Below are 11,304 nucleotides of genomic sequence, written 5' to 3' on the forward strand. Positions count from 1 at the left end.
AGCTCAGATCTGCAGCTCTCATCACTGCTCGCCCGAATGATGCGAATGATTGGTAAAAGTGTGAACAGATGACCAAGCGGCGGGGCTGCATACTTGCTCAGCTGTAGCCCCATGGCAAACCGCCCAAGAGGTAGCAACAGACGTTGCGTTTGTGCGTTTATCCTGGCCGGAACAGGCCTACCAACCTTAGTATATGCAAAAGCAATAACCGATCTCAACCACCTGGCTATTGTCTGTTTAGAAGCGGGCCGGCCTATCTTGTGTACATCATACAAGACCAATAAGGTATCTGTCTTCCGAAAACCTTTTACTCTGTCCACATAAATGCGCAAGGCGCGCACCACATCCAAATTCCTCAATTTGTCCCTTTTTCTAGAACCCTCCCTCTGGGGGTTGAAACACAGGCAGAACAATCTCCTGATTCAGATGAAAAGCAGAAACTACTTTTGGAAAAAATTGGGGGTCTAAGAACGGCCCTATCGTCATGAAAAATAAGGAAGGGAGCCTTACAGGACAACGCTCCCAACTCCGAAACCCTCTTTGCAGAGGAAACAGCCAATAAAAATACCAAATTTCCACATAAGGAAGGTCAGCCGACCTTAAAAGGCTCAAAGGGAGGCAGTTGAAGACACTCCAGCACCAAAACCAAAGACAAATCCCAGGGTGCCACTGGTTGTTTATATGGTGATTTCAACCTGGAAACCCCCTGAAGGAAAGTTTGCACCTCAGGAAGTACAGCCACTCTCTTCTGAAAGAAGATCGACAGAGCGGATATCTGTACTTTAAGCAAATGGAGACTGCGGCCTGAAGAAAATCCATCCTGAAGGAATTCAAGCAATTTTGACAGTCAAAACCTTGACTTATGAGACTTCTGTCGCTCACACCACCTAATATATGTCTTCCAGACGCTGTAGTAGTTGGCCGAAGACACCGACTGCCTGGCCTTAATCATGGTATTTACCACTGCCTCAGAAAAACCTTTACAAAATGGCGGTTTCAATAGCCAAGCCGTCAAAGTTAGTCAAGCTAAATCCAGATGGAAGAACGGTCCTTGGCTTAGTAAGTCTGGCCTTTTGAGGTAGGCGCCACGATTCCACTGACAGTTTCCGAACACTCGAATACCAAGACCTCCTTGGCCAATGCGGAGCGATTAGTATTACCGGAATTCCTTGGGACCCGATTCTCTTCAGAACCCTTGCAATCATCGGAAACAGCGGGAAAACATATGCCAGATACCCTGTCCAGGGAACGGTCATTGCATCCACAGCCAACGCCAAGGGATCCCTCGTCCTGGAAAAGAATCTGGGAACCTAATTGTTGGAAGCCATTAAATCCACCTCCGGGGTCCCCCATCGAGATGCAATCTGTTGGAATATCTGTGGATTCAGCATCCATTCCCCTTCGAGCAGCTCCTCCCTGCTCAAGAAATCAGCCTCGACATTCTTCACCCCAGGGGTGAATATCGCTGATAGGGCCGGAACATTCTGCTCCGCCCAACCAAAAATCTGGGATACCTCCCACATGGCCAGCTTGCTGCGTGTACCTCCCTGATGATTCAGGCACGCCACAGCCATGGCGTTGTCCGAATGGACCTTGGGGAGACCCCTCAGCCTGTCTTCTGCCAGGGACAATGCCTTCCAAACAGCCCTGAGCTCCAGGATATTTATCGGCAGTGCTGCCTCCCCCGCAGTCCATAGGCCCTGAAGCCTCAAGTCCAGGACCACTGCTCCCCAGCCCGAGACTGGCATCACTAGTGACTACCAGCCAGTCCCAAGACTGAAGAGACCGACCCCACTGAAGGGAATCCACATCTGTCCACCATTGTAGGGAAGACCTGGTTTCTAACATCAGCTTCAAACTCTCAGTCTTCATGGTCTGTGTGTTCCCCAACCAAGACGTCAAAATTTTCCATTGGAAGGTCCGAAAATGGAACCTGGCAAAAGTTTGCCCAGCAATTTTAAGCACTTCCAAACCGAGGGACCCGGTGCTTCCAGAATCGACCTCACCATGCGAGACATGTCCTTGGCTTTTGTCTCCGGCAGGAATACTTGATGTAGAGGAGTATCCAGGATAACTCCCAAGAATTGGATCCTCTGAGATGGGACCAGTTGAGACTAAGTTTAAAAGCCAACCGTGAACTTGCAAAAACTGAATAGCCTCCGCTTTTCTGCAAGGTCTCTGCTAAATCTGCTTTGAACAGCAGATTGTCCAAATAAGGTATCACAATGATAACCCTCAATCGGAGAATGGCCGCCATCACTGACATGATCTTGGTGAAGTGGTGAATACCCTTGGAGCCGTGGCCAGTCCAAAGGGTAACGCCCGGAATTGAAAATGCCAGTCCCCTATTGCAAACCTTAGGAGTGTCTGCTTCCCCCGGGAGAATAGGGACATGCAAATATGCGTCCTGGATGTCCATGGACGCCAAAAATTCTCCCTGGTCCAGGCTGAGAAGCAGAGACTCCATTTTGAAGTGGTCTACCCACAGGTGGAGATTTAAAGATGTTTAAATTAGGATCGGTCTGAAAGTACCGTCCGGGCTGGGCACTAAAAACAGAATGGAGTAAAAACCTTTCCTCCATGCCTCCCGAGGCACCGGGATCACCACTCCTTTTTCTAGAAGGGAGTGAGCCGCCCCCAAAAGAGCAGTTCGGAGTCGTGACTCCTTTGGGAGTGGTGTGGGTAAAAACCTCCTCGGAGGAAGAACTTTAAAAGGAATTTTGTACCCCTGTGATACAATCCTCCACCCCCAGGGCTGAGGAAACCTTTAGAATCATCACCCTGGTCCCAGGGAATGTCTGACGTGCATTCTCCTTCCTCTCCTGACTCCAGTCAGTAAAGGCGCCGAGTAAGACCGTTTGGGAGTCCCCTCGGTATCATTATCAAATCTATCCAGCAGCTCATTAAATCTGCTAATACACTTTGCAGTATCCTGCATCACCTGTAACAGGCCCGGATCTGCTTGAGTCAGAGGCAAGGAGCCTGAGGACTGCTGAGAGGATGACATAGGTTTAGGGGAAGACACCACAACATCTCTGTCCAACAACTGCACTAAGGCATTCACTGACCTGCCCAGGGCACTAGCCCACGCAGGCTCTGCTTGCTCTACCCTCTGGGGTTCACTGCCCATGGGTCTCACAACTGTGCAAGCCGGGCACAATTCCCCCTTGGCCATCTGTTCAGGGGAAATTTAAAGTGCACAACCACTGCACACTCAATGCAAGTGGGGCTCCCTCCCCCAAAGCTACAGACTGTTGCTCTGACATAGTATTCCCGCGCTAGGGTGTTTTAGCGGGGCGCTGCGCCCGGCCAATTTTTAAAGGGCAAAATGCGCCCCGCTAAAAGAGCCTGCTGCTTGTCTTGCTGGTGTACCCGGGAAAGCTCAAGACATCTCAATCTCTGCGGTGCTGGGCTTCCCTGGCAGCTCAGGGACTTCGGTGTAGCTAGGTCCGCCCCCCTTGAACGACGGTGGCAGCCCGGGCACGTCCCCTTTAGTGACGCGGCGGCCCGGCCCCTTTAGTGACGCGGCGGGCCGGGACCGCCTACAACAATGACGTCGGCGGGCCTGGTCCACCCCAATTGCGCTGCCCCTGTGCAGCGGCGCCCTGCCCACAAAAATTCCTAGAGGGAACACTGACATGACACAGCAATTTCACATAGTGCAAAGTGACAGGCGTTTTATACAGAGTCAATGTATAACACAGCACTTATCTGTCTGAAGCTCTGGAATTCTCCTCCAGAAGGGGGTAGCGATGCCCAGGAAATCCACTCACTCAGCCAGATACAGCTCTTCAGCTCCACAACAGCGTCTCCCAAAACGGCGCCAAGCAGAGTGAGGGAAGTGACCAAATGTCCCTGTTGCTGCAGGGTCTGTAGCATTTTGGCGCCAAACCACCCCCAGCAGCCGCTCCCACTATAGGATTTCCTATGTCCAGTGTCTCCCCTTCTTATGGGGACCACTTGGACTGATCCTGTAACAAGCTGCTGTCCTTTTCAATAAGGAGGTCATCTTGTAAGCTCCGCGTAAAATGGCCGCCACCATAACGGAGTGCCCGTCCCCCATTACCCTCACCTGCGTGAAGCCAGTTCAGGGACGCTCCGGAGCCCAGGAAACTTCTTAATAGAAGTTGTCAGCGCCGCACAGAGAGACCAGACAGCGTCTCCTCTGTGCGCAGGAAAACTGACAGGACACGCTTCTGTCAGCACCTGCCGTGCTGGCAGTGTGAGGATTCTCATAGAATAAGTGTAAAATTAATAAAATAAAAAATACCTATCTCTCTCTAATCTTCGGCAGCAGCCTCTTCAGTATAGCACCCACTCCAGTGGGCACCTAAACGAAACTGAGGATTCTGGGATGCAGAGGGAGGAGCCTACCTCTCAAAAGCTTTGGTATAGGTGCCTGGCTCCTGCGGACCCTACTCTGCCCTGTTGGTTTTTTTCTCTCATTCCCTCTTTTTCCATGATTCCAAACACCCCCCATCCCCCTCCTTTCTCTCTAGTCTGCTCACCCCCCCCCCATCCTCTCATTTCACTTTTACACCCCATATCTTTACTCTTTTTCGCTCTCTTGCTCCCCACCAGCTCACACCATCACCCACCCCCTCATTTCGCCCCACTCATCTCACCACACCTCATCTTTCTGCAGACCCTCCTACATCCCAATGTGAAGCTGTGTCACCAGGACCATTGAAATGGAAAAAAAAAAAAAAAAGGAGAAAAGGGGAAGGAGCAGAAAAGAGGACAGATGGGGTGAGGGGGGTGAGAAAAAAAAAAGGGGAGAGAGGCAAGTCAGAGAAAGGATTGAGATGAGAAGTAGGAAGGAGGTGATGGCGAGCTTAGAGTGGAGGATGAGGTGAGATGGGATAGGTGGGGTGAGCCGACGGGGGGGTGGACAGACAAGGGGTGAGCCGACGGGGGGGTGGACAGACAAGGGATGAGCCGACGGGGGGTGGGTGATGGCGTGAGCTTAGTGTTCCCGCTAGGCTGTTTTAGTGGGGCACTGCGCCCTGCCCGATTTTTAAAGGGCAAAATGCGCCCTGCTGGCTATAGAAAAAAAAAAAAAGAGTGAAAAGAGCGAAAAAGAGGAAAGATGGGGTGGCTCCCTATTAATGGGCCCCCCATACATTAGCCTGACTTGTCCAAGGGACAAGTCGGACCTGATTTCCCTGGCAGCCTCCCGGGAGGAGTCACACATGATTAGGCATTTGATGTGCCAAGTTCTGCATATGATATATCGCAACTCCCGGGGAGCTACAGTGGGAGCTGCGAGGCAGAATCAGCAGGCGAGGGACGCTGGGGAGCTGCAGGGGGGTAGCCGGGTATGGTAACTTGACAAATAGGCAGCGGGGCATGCTGGGGAGCCGGGCAGGGGACACAGAGGCAGCACGCGGGGGGACGCTGGTGAACTGGCAAGGGATACGAGAGAGCTGGGCAGGAGGATTGGGGACTCACTTTGAAAGAAAATAAATAAAAAATACAAATAAATGGTCAGCCAGTGATTGGCTGAGAGCTCTCTCAGTTAATTGCTGATTGGCTGAGAGAGCTCTCTTAGCCAATCACTGGCTGCCCATTAATTTGTAATGTTTTTTTTTTTTTTCCTTGCAGAGACTAGTCCCCGATCCTCCTGCCCAGTTCCCTCGTTTCCCTCGCCGGTACACCGCCCCGCCCCCCCACTGCCTGTGTCCCCTGCTTAGCATTCCAGCGCCCCCCCCCCCCCCATTTGACAGCTTACAATGCCCAGCTCCCCCCCCCTGCAGCTCCTCAGCATCTACCGCCACTGACTCTGCCTGTCTCTTCGGCGTCACCGCTCGCTACTACTGCCTGCCTCTGTCACTGCCCTTGCAGTGTCCCCCACCCGCTGATCCTGCCTGGAGGCTGCACATAAGATTTAGGAAATCTTATGTGCAGCCGGTCCGACTGCCGACTCAGAGGTGCACGGGACCGCGCATCAGATCGGAGGGGATGTCTAAACATGCGATTTGGGCTGATTTCATGGCCCGATTCATCTGAATCGGTTGAAATCGTGCCCAAATCGCATAGTGTATGGGGGCCTTAAGAGTGGGCGACAGGGCACAGTGAGTAAGAGAGAAAAAGAGAGAAGAGTGGGGGAGTGAGGGGACAGTCAGAAGACAGAGGTGACAGTGTATATACATACTTAGTGGCTCTGCTTGTGCTCCACGTCCTCTGTCCTGTTCAACCTCCCAGCGGCGTGCAGCTCTGGCTTCCCGCAAGAGGTAGCAGACAAGTCCCAGCAGTGCGCAGCCTCGGACTCCCATGGGAGGGGGCAGGTGGGTCCAGGCGGTGCATGGCTCAAGCTCCCATGGGGTGAGCCAACGGGGGGTGACACACACGGGGTGAGGAGGGGTGGCGGGAGCAGCTGCGGGTGAGAACTGAGGAGGGAGGAGTACGCAGCCATTGGGTGGATGAGATGGAGAAGGGAGGGTGCGTGGGTGAGGGGTTCGCGGGTGGAGGGTGAGTGCACGGATGAGGGGTGCGAGGGCGTGCGTGGGTGAGAACTGATGGGGGTGGCCGGGGTAATCATGGGTGTTGTGCACGGCCGCCGGGCGTGTGCGGGGGCTAGGTGCAGCCATGGGTGTAAAACGTGTACCTGCAGTGCTTATAGCGCAATCTCCGCGCTCCCGCTGCTACAGCTATCCCCGATTCCCCACGCTCCTGCCGCTTCAAACTTCTTAGTCAAATGGGTGTGACGTCAACTGAGGGAGCGGGTCACATGGGGGACGACGTCATCAAGGCTCCTTTCCACGAAGGAAATCTAGCCACTACCATACTAGCATGGACTGAGGAGAGCCAGAGGATGTCTATATACAACCAGCGGCTCCTCCACCCAAATTGGTTAATTGACCGCCTATTGGCCAATCAGGAGTCGCAAGGCCGCTAGGCAGCCAATAGTGCTAATCGGCTGCAGGAATATGCGGGAGGGTGCATGGAGGGCAGCAGGAGGGTGCAGGTGGGGGCAGCAGGAGGGTGCAGGTGGGGGCAGCAGGAGGGTGCAGGTGGGGGCAGCAGGAGGGTGCAGGTGGGGGCAGCAGGAGGGTGCAGGTGGGCAGCTGGAGGGTGCAGGTGGGGGCAGCAGGAGGGTGCAGCAGGAAGGTGCAGGAGGGTGCAGCAGGAAGGTGCAGCAGGAAGGTGCAGGTGGGGGCAGCAGGGGGGCTCCATGGAGGGCGGCGGCATGGAGGTGGCAGGGGGGCAGCAGGAGGGTGCCGGTGGGGGCTGCAGGAGGGTGCCGGTGGGGGCTGCAGAAGGGGGCAGCAGGCGGGTGCAGGTGGGGGCAGCTGGCGGGTGCAGGTGGGGGCAGCTGGCGGGTGCAGCTGGCGGGTGCAGGTGGGGGCAGCTGGCCGGTGCAGGTGGGGGGCTCCATGGAGGGCGGCAGAGGGGCTGCATGGAGGGCGGCATGGAGGTGGCAGGGGGGCGGCATGGAGGGAAGCAGGGGGTGCATAAAGGCAGCAGGGGGTGACGAAGGGTGCAGGTGGGCAGCAAGAGGGTGCAGGTGGGCAGCAGAAGGGTGCAAGAGGGTGCCGGTGGGGGCAGCAGGCGGGTGCCGGTGGGGGCAGCAGGCGGGTGCCGGTGGGGGCAGCAGGCGGGTGCCGGTGGGGGCAGCAGGCGGGTGCCGGTGGGGGCAGCAGGCGGGTGCCGGTGGGGGCAGCAGGCGGGTGCCGGTGGGGGCAGGCCCGTGCAGGGGGCGGCCTGGAGGGCGGCAGGGGGTGCATAAAGGCAGCAGGGGGGTGACGGAGGGGTGCAGGTGGGCAGCAGGCGGGTGCCGGTGGGGGCAGCAGGCGGCTGATGCAGGAGGGTGCAGGTGGGGGATGCAGGAGGTGCAGGTGGGGGATGCAGGAGGGTGCAGGTGGGGGATGCAGGAGGGTGCAGGTGGGGGGCATGCAGGGAGGGTGGCAGGGGGGGGGCAGCATGGAGGGTGGCAGGGGGGGCAGCATGGAGGGTGGCAGGGGGGGCAGCATGGAGGGTGGCAGGGGGGGCAGCATGGAGGGTGGCAGGGGGGGCAGCATGGAGGGTGGCAGGGGTGGGGGGCAGCATGGAGGGAGGCAGGGGGTGCATAAAGGCAGCAGGGGGTGACGGAGGGTGCATGTGGGCAGCAGAAGGGTGCAGGTGGGCAGCAGGGGGTGCAAGAGGGCAGCAGGGGGGTGCAGCAGGAGAGTGCAGTGGGGCAGCAGGAGAGTGCAGGTGGGGGCAGCAGGAGAGTGCAGGTGGGGGCAGCAGGAGGGGGCAGCAGGAGGGGGCAGGTGGGGGCAGCAGGAGGGGGCAGCAGGCGGGCTGCAGGCGGGGGCAGCAGGCGGGCTGCATGGAGGGCGGCATTGAGGGCGGCAGGGGGGCTGCATGGAGGGCGGCAGGGGGGCTGCATGGAGGGCGGCAGGGGGGCTGCATGGAGGGCGGCACGGATCAATACATGGCAGCTGGCGGAGAGCAGGCAGCGGCTGCAGGTACAGGGGATGTGTGCACCCGAGACCCAGTCTGAAGTAGGGAGTGACGGGGACACAGCCGCCGGGTCAGGCTGTCTGAGGGGGGAGCGGGAGGGTGTCCCTGCAAGAAGCCCGGAGAAGCAGCCAGTCCCCCGCCCGCTGTCCTCCCTGCATACCTGCGTGTATGCTCACCGGTCCCTGTTCCAGAGCTGCCGGGATAGCGGCACTGACAGCCGCATGAGTACTGCGAGCTGGGTCCCCCGCTCATTACTTATGCGGCAGCTCTGGAACAGGGACCGGTCAGCATACACGCAGGGAAGACAGCGGGCGGGGGGCTGACAAGCATTGGGACAGCATGCAGGGGGACGGCTCTAAATCCCCCGGCGGCACACAGGGGACGTCAGACGGGGGACACAGTCCCCCCTTCCCTTCCAAACCACGCAGCAGTGCACTCTCTCCCCCTCCACCCATCTAACACACCAGGGGCATAGATGGGGGGAGAAGAGTGTAAACGTGTAATAAACCCCCGGGAAACTGTACCTGACGCCGCTGTGGGACTCACGACACGAACGTACTGCCTGTTTCCTGCAGCAGGAAAACTGTGCTGCGTGCTGACTCCTCCCCCTGATGACGACAGCAGTCACATGGCCGTGACGTCATCAAACCTCCTTTCCACGAAGGGAATCTAGCTGCTACCATCCGCCCCCACCCGGCCGGAGATGGCCCCCAGGCTGCAGCTGGAGAAGGCGGCATGGCGCTGGGCCGAGAGCGTCCGCCCGGAGGAGGTGACCCAGGAGCACATCGAGATCGCCTACCGGGTCCGGCTGGAGCCCTGCGTGCGGGGACTGTGCAGGTAACAAGCCCCGGCGTGGAGCTCCGAGCACCGGGAGCCTCCTCGTCCTGATACCCGGGCACCGGGAGACTCCTCGTCCTGATACCCGGGCACCGGGAGCCTCCTCGTCCTGATACCCGGGCACCGGGAGCCTCCTCGTCCTTATACCCGGGCACCGGGAGCCTCCTCGTCCTGATACCCGTGCACCGGGAGCCTCCTCGTCCTTATACCCGGGCACCGGGAGCCTCCTCGTCCTGATACCCGGGCACCGGGAGCCTCCTCGTCCTGATACCCGGGCACCGGGAGCCTCCTCGTCCTGATACCCGGGCACCGGGAGCCTCCTCGTCCTGATACCCGTGCACCGGGAGCCTCCTCGTCCTGATACCCGGGCACCGGGAGCCTCCTCGTCCTGATACCCGGGCACCGGGAGCCTGTGTCTAAGCTTCCTCACCCTGATACCCGGGCACCGAGAACCTGTGTCTAACCCTGATACCCGGGCACCGGGAGCCTGTGTCTAACCCTCCTCACCCTTATACCCGGGCACCGGGAGCCTGTGTCTAACCCTGATACCCGGGCACCGGGAGCCTGTGTCTAACCCTGATACCCGGGCACCGAGAGCCTGTGTCTAACCCTGATACCCGGGCACCGAGAACCTGTGTCTAACCCTGATACCCGGGCACCGGGAGGCTGTGTCTAACCCTCCTCACCCTGATACCAGGGCACCGGGAGCCTGTGTCTAACCCTGATACCAGGGCACCGGGAGCCTGTGTCTAACCCTGATACCCGGGCACCGGGAGCCTGTGTCTAACCCTCCTCATCCTGATACCCGGGCACCGGGAGCCTCCTCGTCCTGATACCCGGGCACTGGGTGCCTGTGTCTAAGCCTCCTCATCCTGATACCTGGGCACCGGGAGCCTGTGTCTAAGCCTCCTCGTCCTGGTACCCGGGCACCGGGATCCTGTGTCTAACCCTGATACCCGGGCACCGGGATCCTGTGTCTAACCCTGATACCCGGGCACCGGGATCCTGTGTCTAACCCTGATACCCGGGCACCGGGATCCTGTGTCTAACCCTGATACCCGGGCACCGGGATCCTCTGTCTAACCCTGATACCCGGGCACCGGGATCCTGTGTCTAACCCTGATACCTGGAGCCTGTGTCTAACCCTCCTCACCCTGATACTCGTCACATTGGGAGCCTGTGGTCTAACCCTCCTCACCCTGATACCCTGTGCCCCAGGAACCTCCTCACCCTGATTCCCTGTGCACTGTGGAGCCTGTATCTAACCCTCCTCACCCTGATACCCGGGCACAGGGAGCCTCCTCGTAGGAGCCTCCTCGTCCTGATAACCGGACATTGGGAGCCTTTATTTAACCCTATTCACCCTGATACTCGGTCACATCGGGAGCCTGTATCTAACCCTCCTCACCCTGGTACCCTGTGCACCGTGGAGCCTGTATCTAACACTACTTCCCAGGTAACTGAAGCCTGGACTACCAGGACTGTACCTAAGACTGGGGGCCCCTACACAAACATAGGCCAGATACCTGTATCTGACAGTGGGGCTGACACCCTGCAGTTTTATAGTAGTAGTAAGGAGCCTCTACCTGGCATTGGGCTGGTTCTGACTCGCTATTTGATCTTCCAGGAGGAACTGTAAGGGAAACCCTAATTGCTTGGTTGGAGTTGGGGAACATGTCTGGCTAGGAGAGATCGATGAGAATAGTTTCCACAACATCGATGATCCTAATTTTGAACGAAGGAAGAAGGTGGGTGACGTTCCTGTACTTCTACTCCTCTGGAAGTGCCCACTTACTGTTAGTACTTCTGTGTGTGATCTCCTCTCCTCGGGAAGTGCCCACTTACTGTTAGTACTGGTGTGTGTGATCTCCTCTCCTCTGGCAGTGCCCACTTACTGTTAGTACTGATGTGTGTGTGATCTCTCCTCTCCTCTGGAAGTGCCCACCTACTGTTAGTACTGGTGTGTAATCTCCTCTCCTCTGGAAGTGCCCACTTACTGTTAGTACTGATGTGTGTTGA

General features: G+C 57.7%; 1 protein-coding gene across 1 annotated transcript in view; it reads left to right on the forward strand.

Annotated features, from left to right (window-relative positions):
* Positions 1 to 11,304, forward strand: part of USP48 (ubiquitin specific peptidase 48) — a 65,318-nt gene that overhangs the window by 12,549 nt on the left and 41,465 nt on the right. The window contains 2 exon segments of the mRNA XM_083161785.1: positions 9,130 to 9,285; positions 10,913 to 11,033. Coding sequence (XP_083017911.1) covers positions 9,152 to 9,285; positions 10,913 to 11,033 — 255 coding nt within the window. The 5' untranslated portion in view covers positions 9,130 to 9,151.

This window comes from Crinia signifera, chromosome 19, assembly GCF_055691185.1.
Source record: "Crinia signifera chromosome 19, ASM5569118v1, whole genome shotgun sequence".
Classification (NCBI taxonomy): Eukaryota; Metazoa; Chordata; class Amphibia; order Anura; family Myobatrachidae; genus Crinia; species Crinia signifera.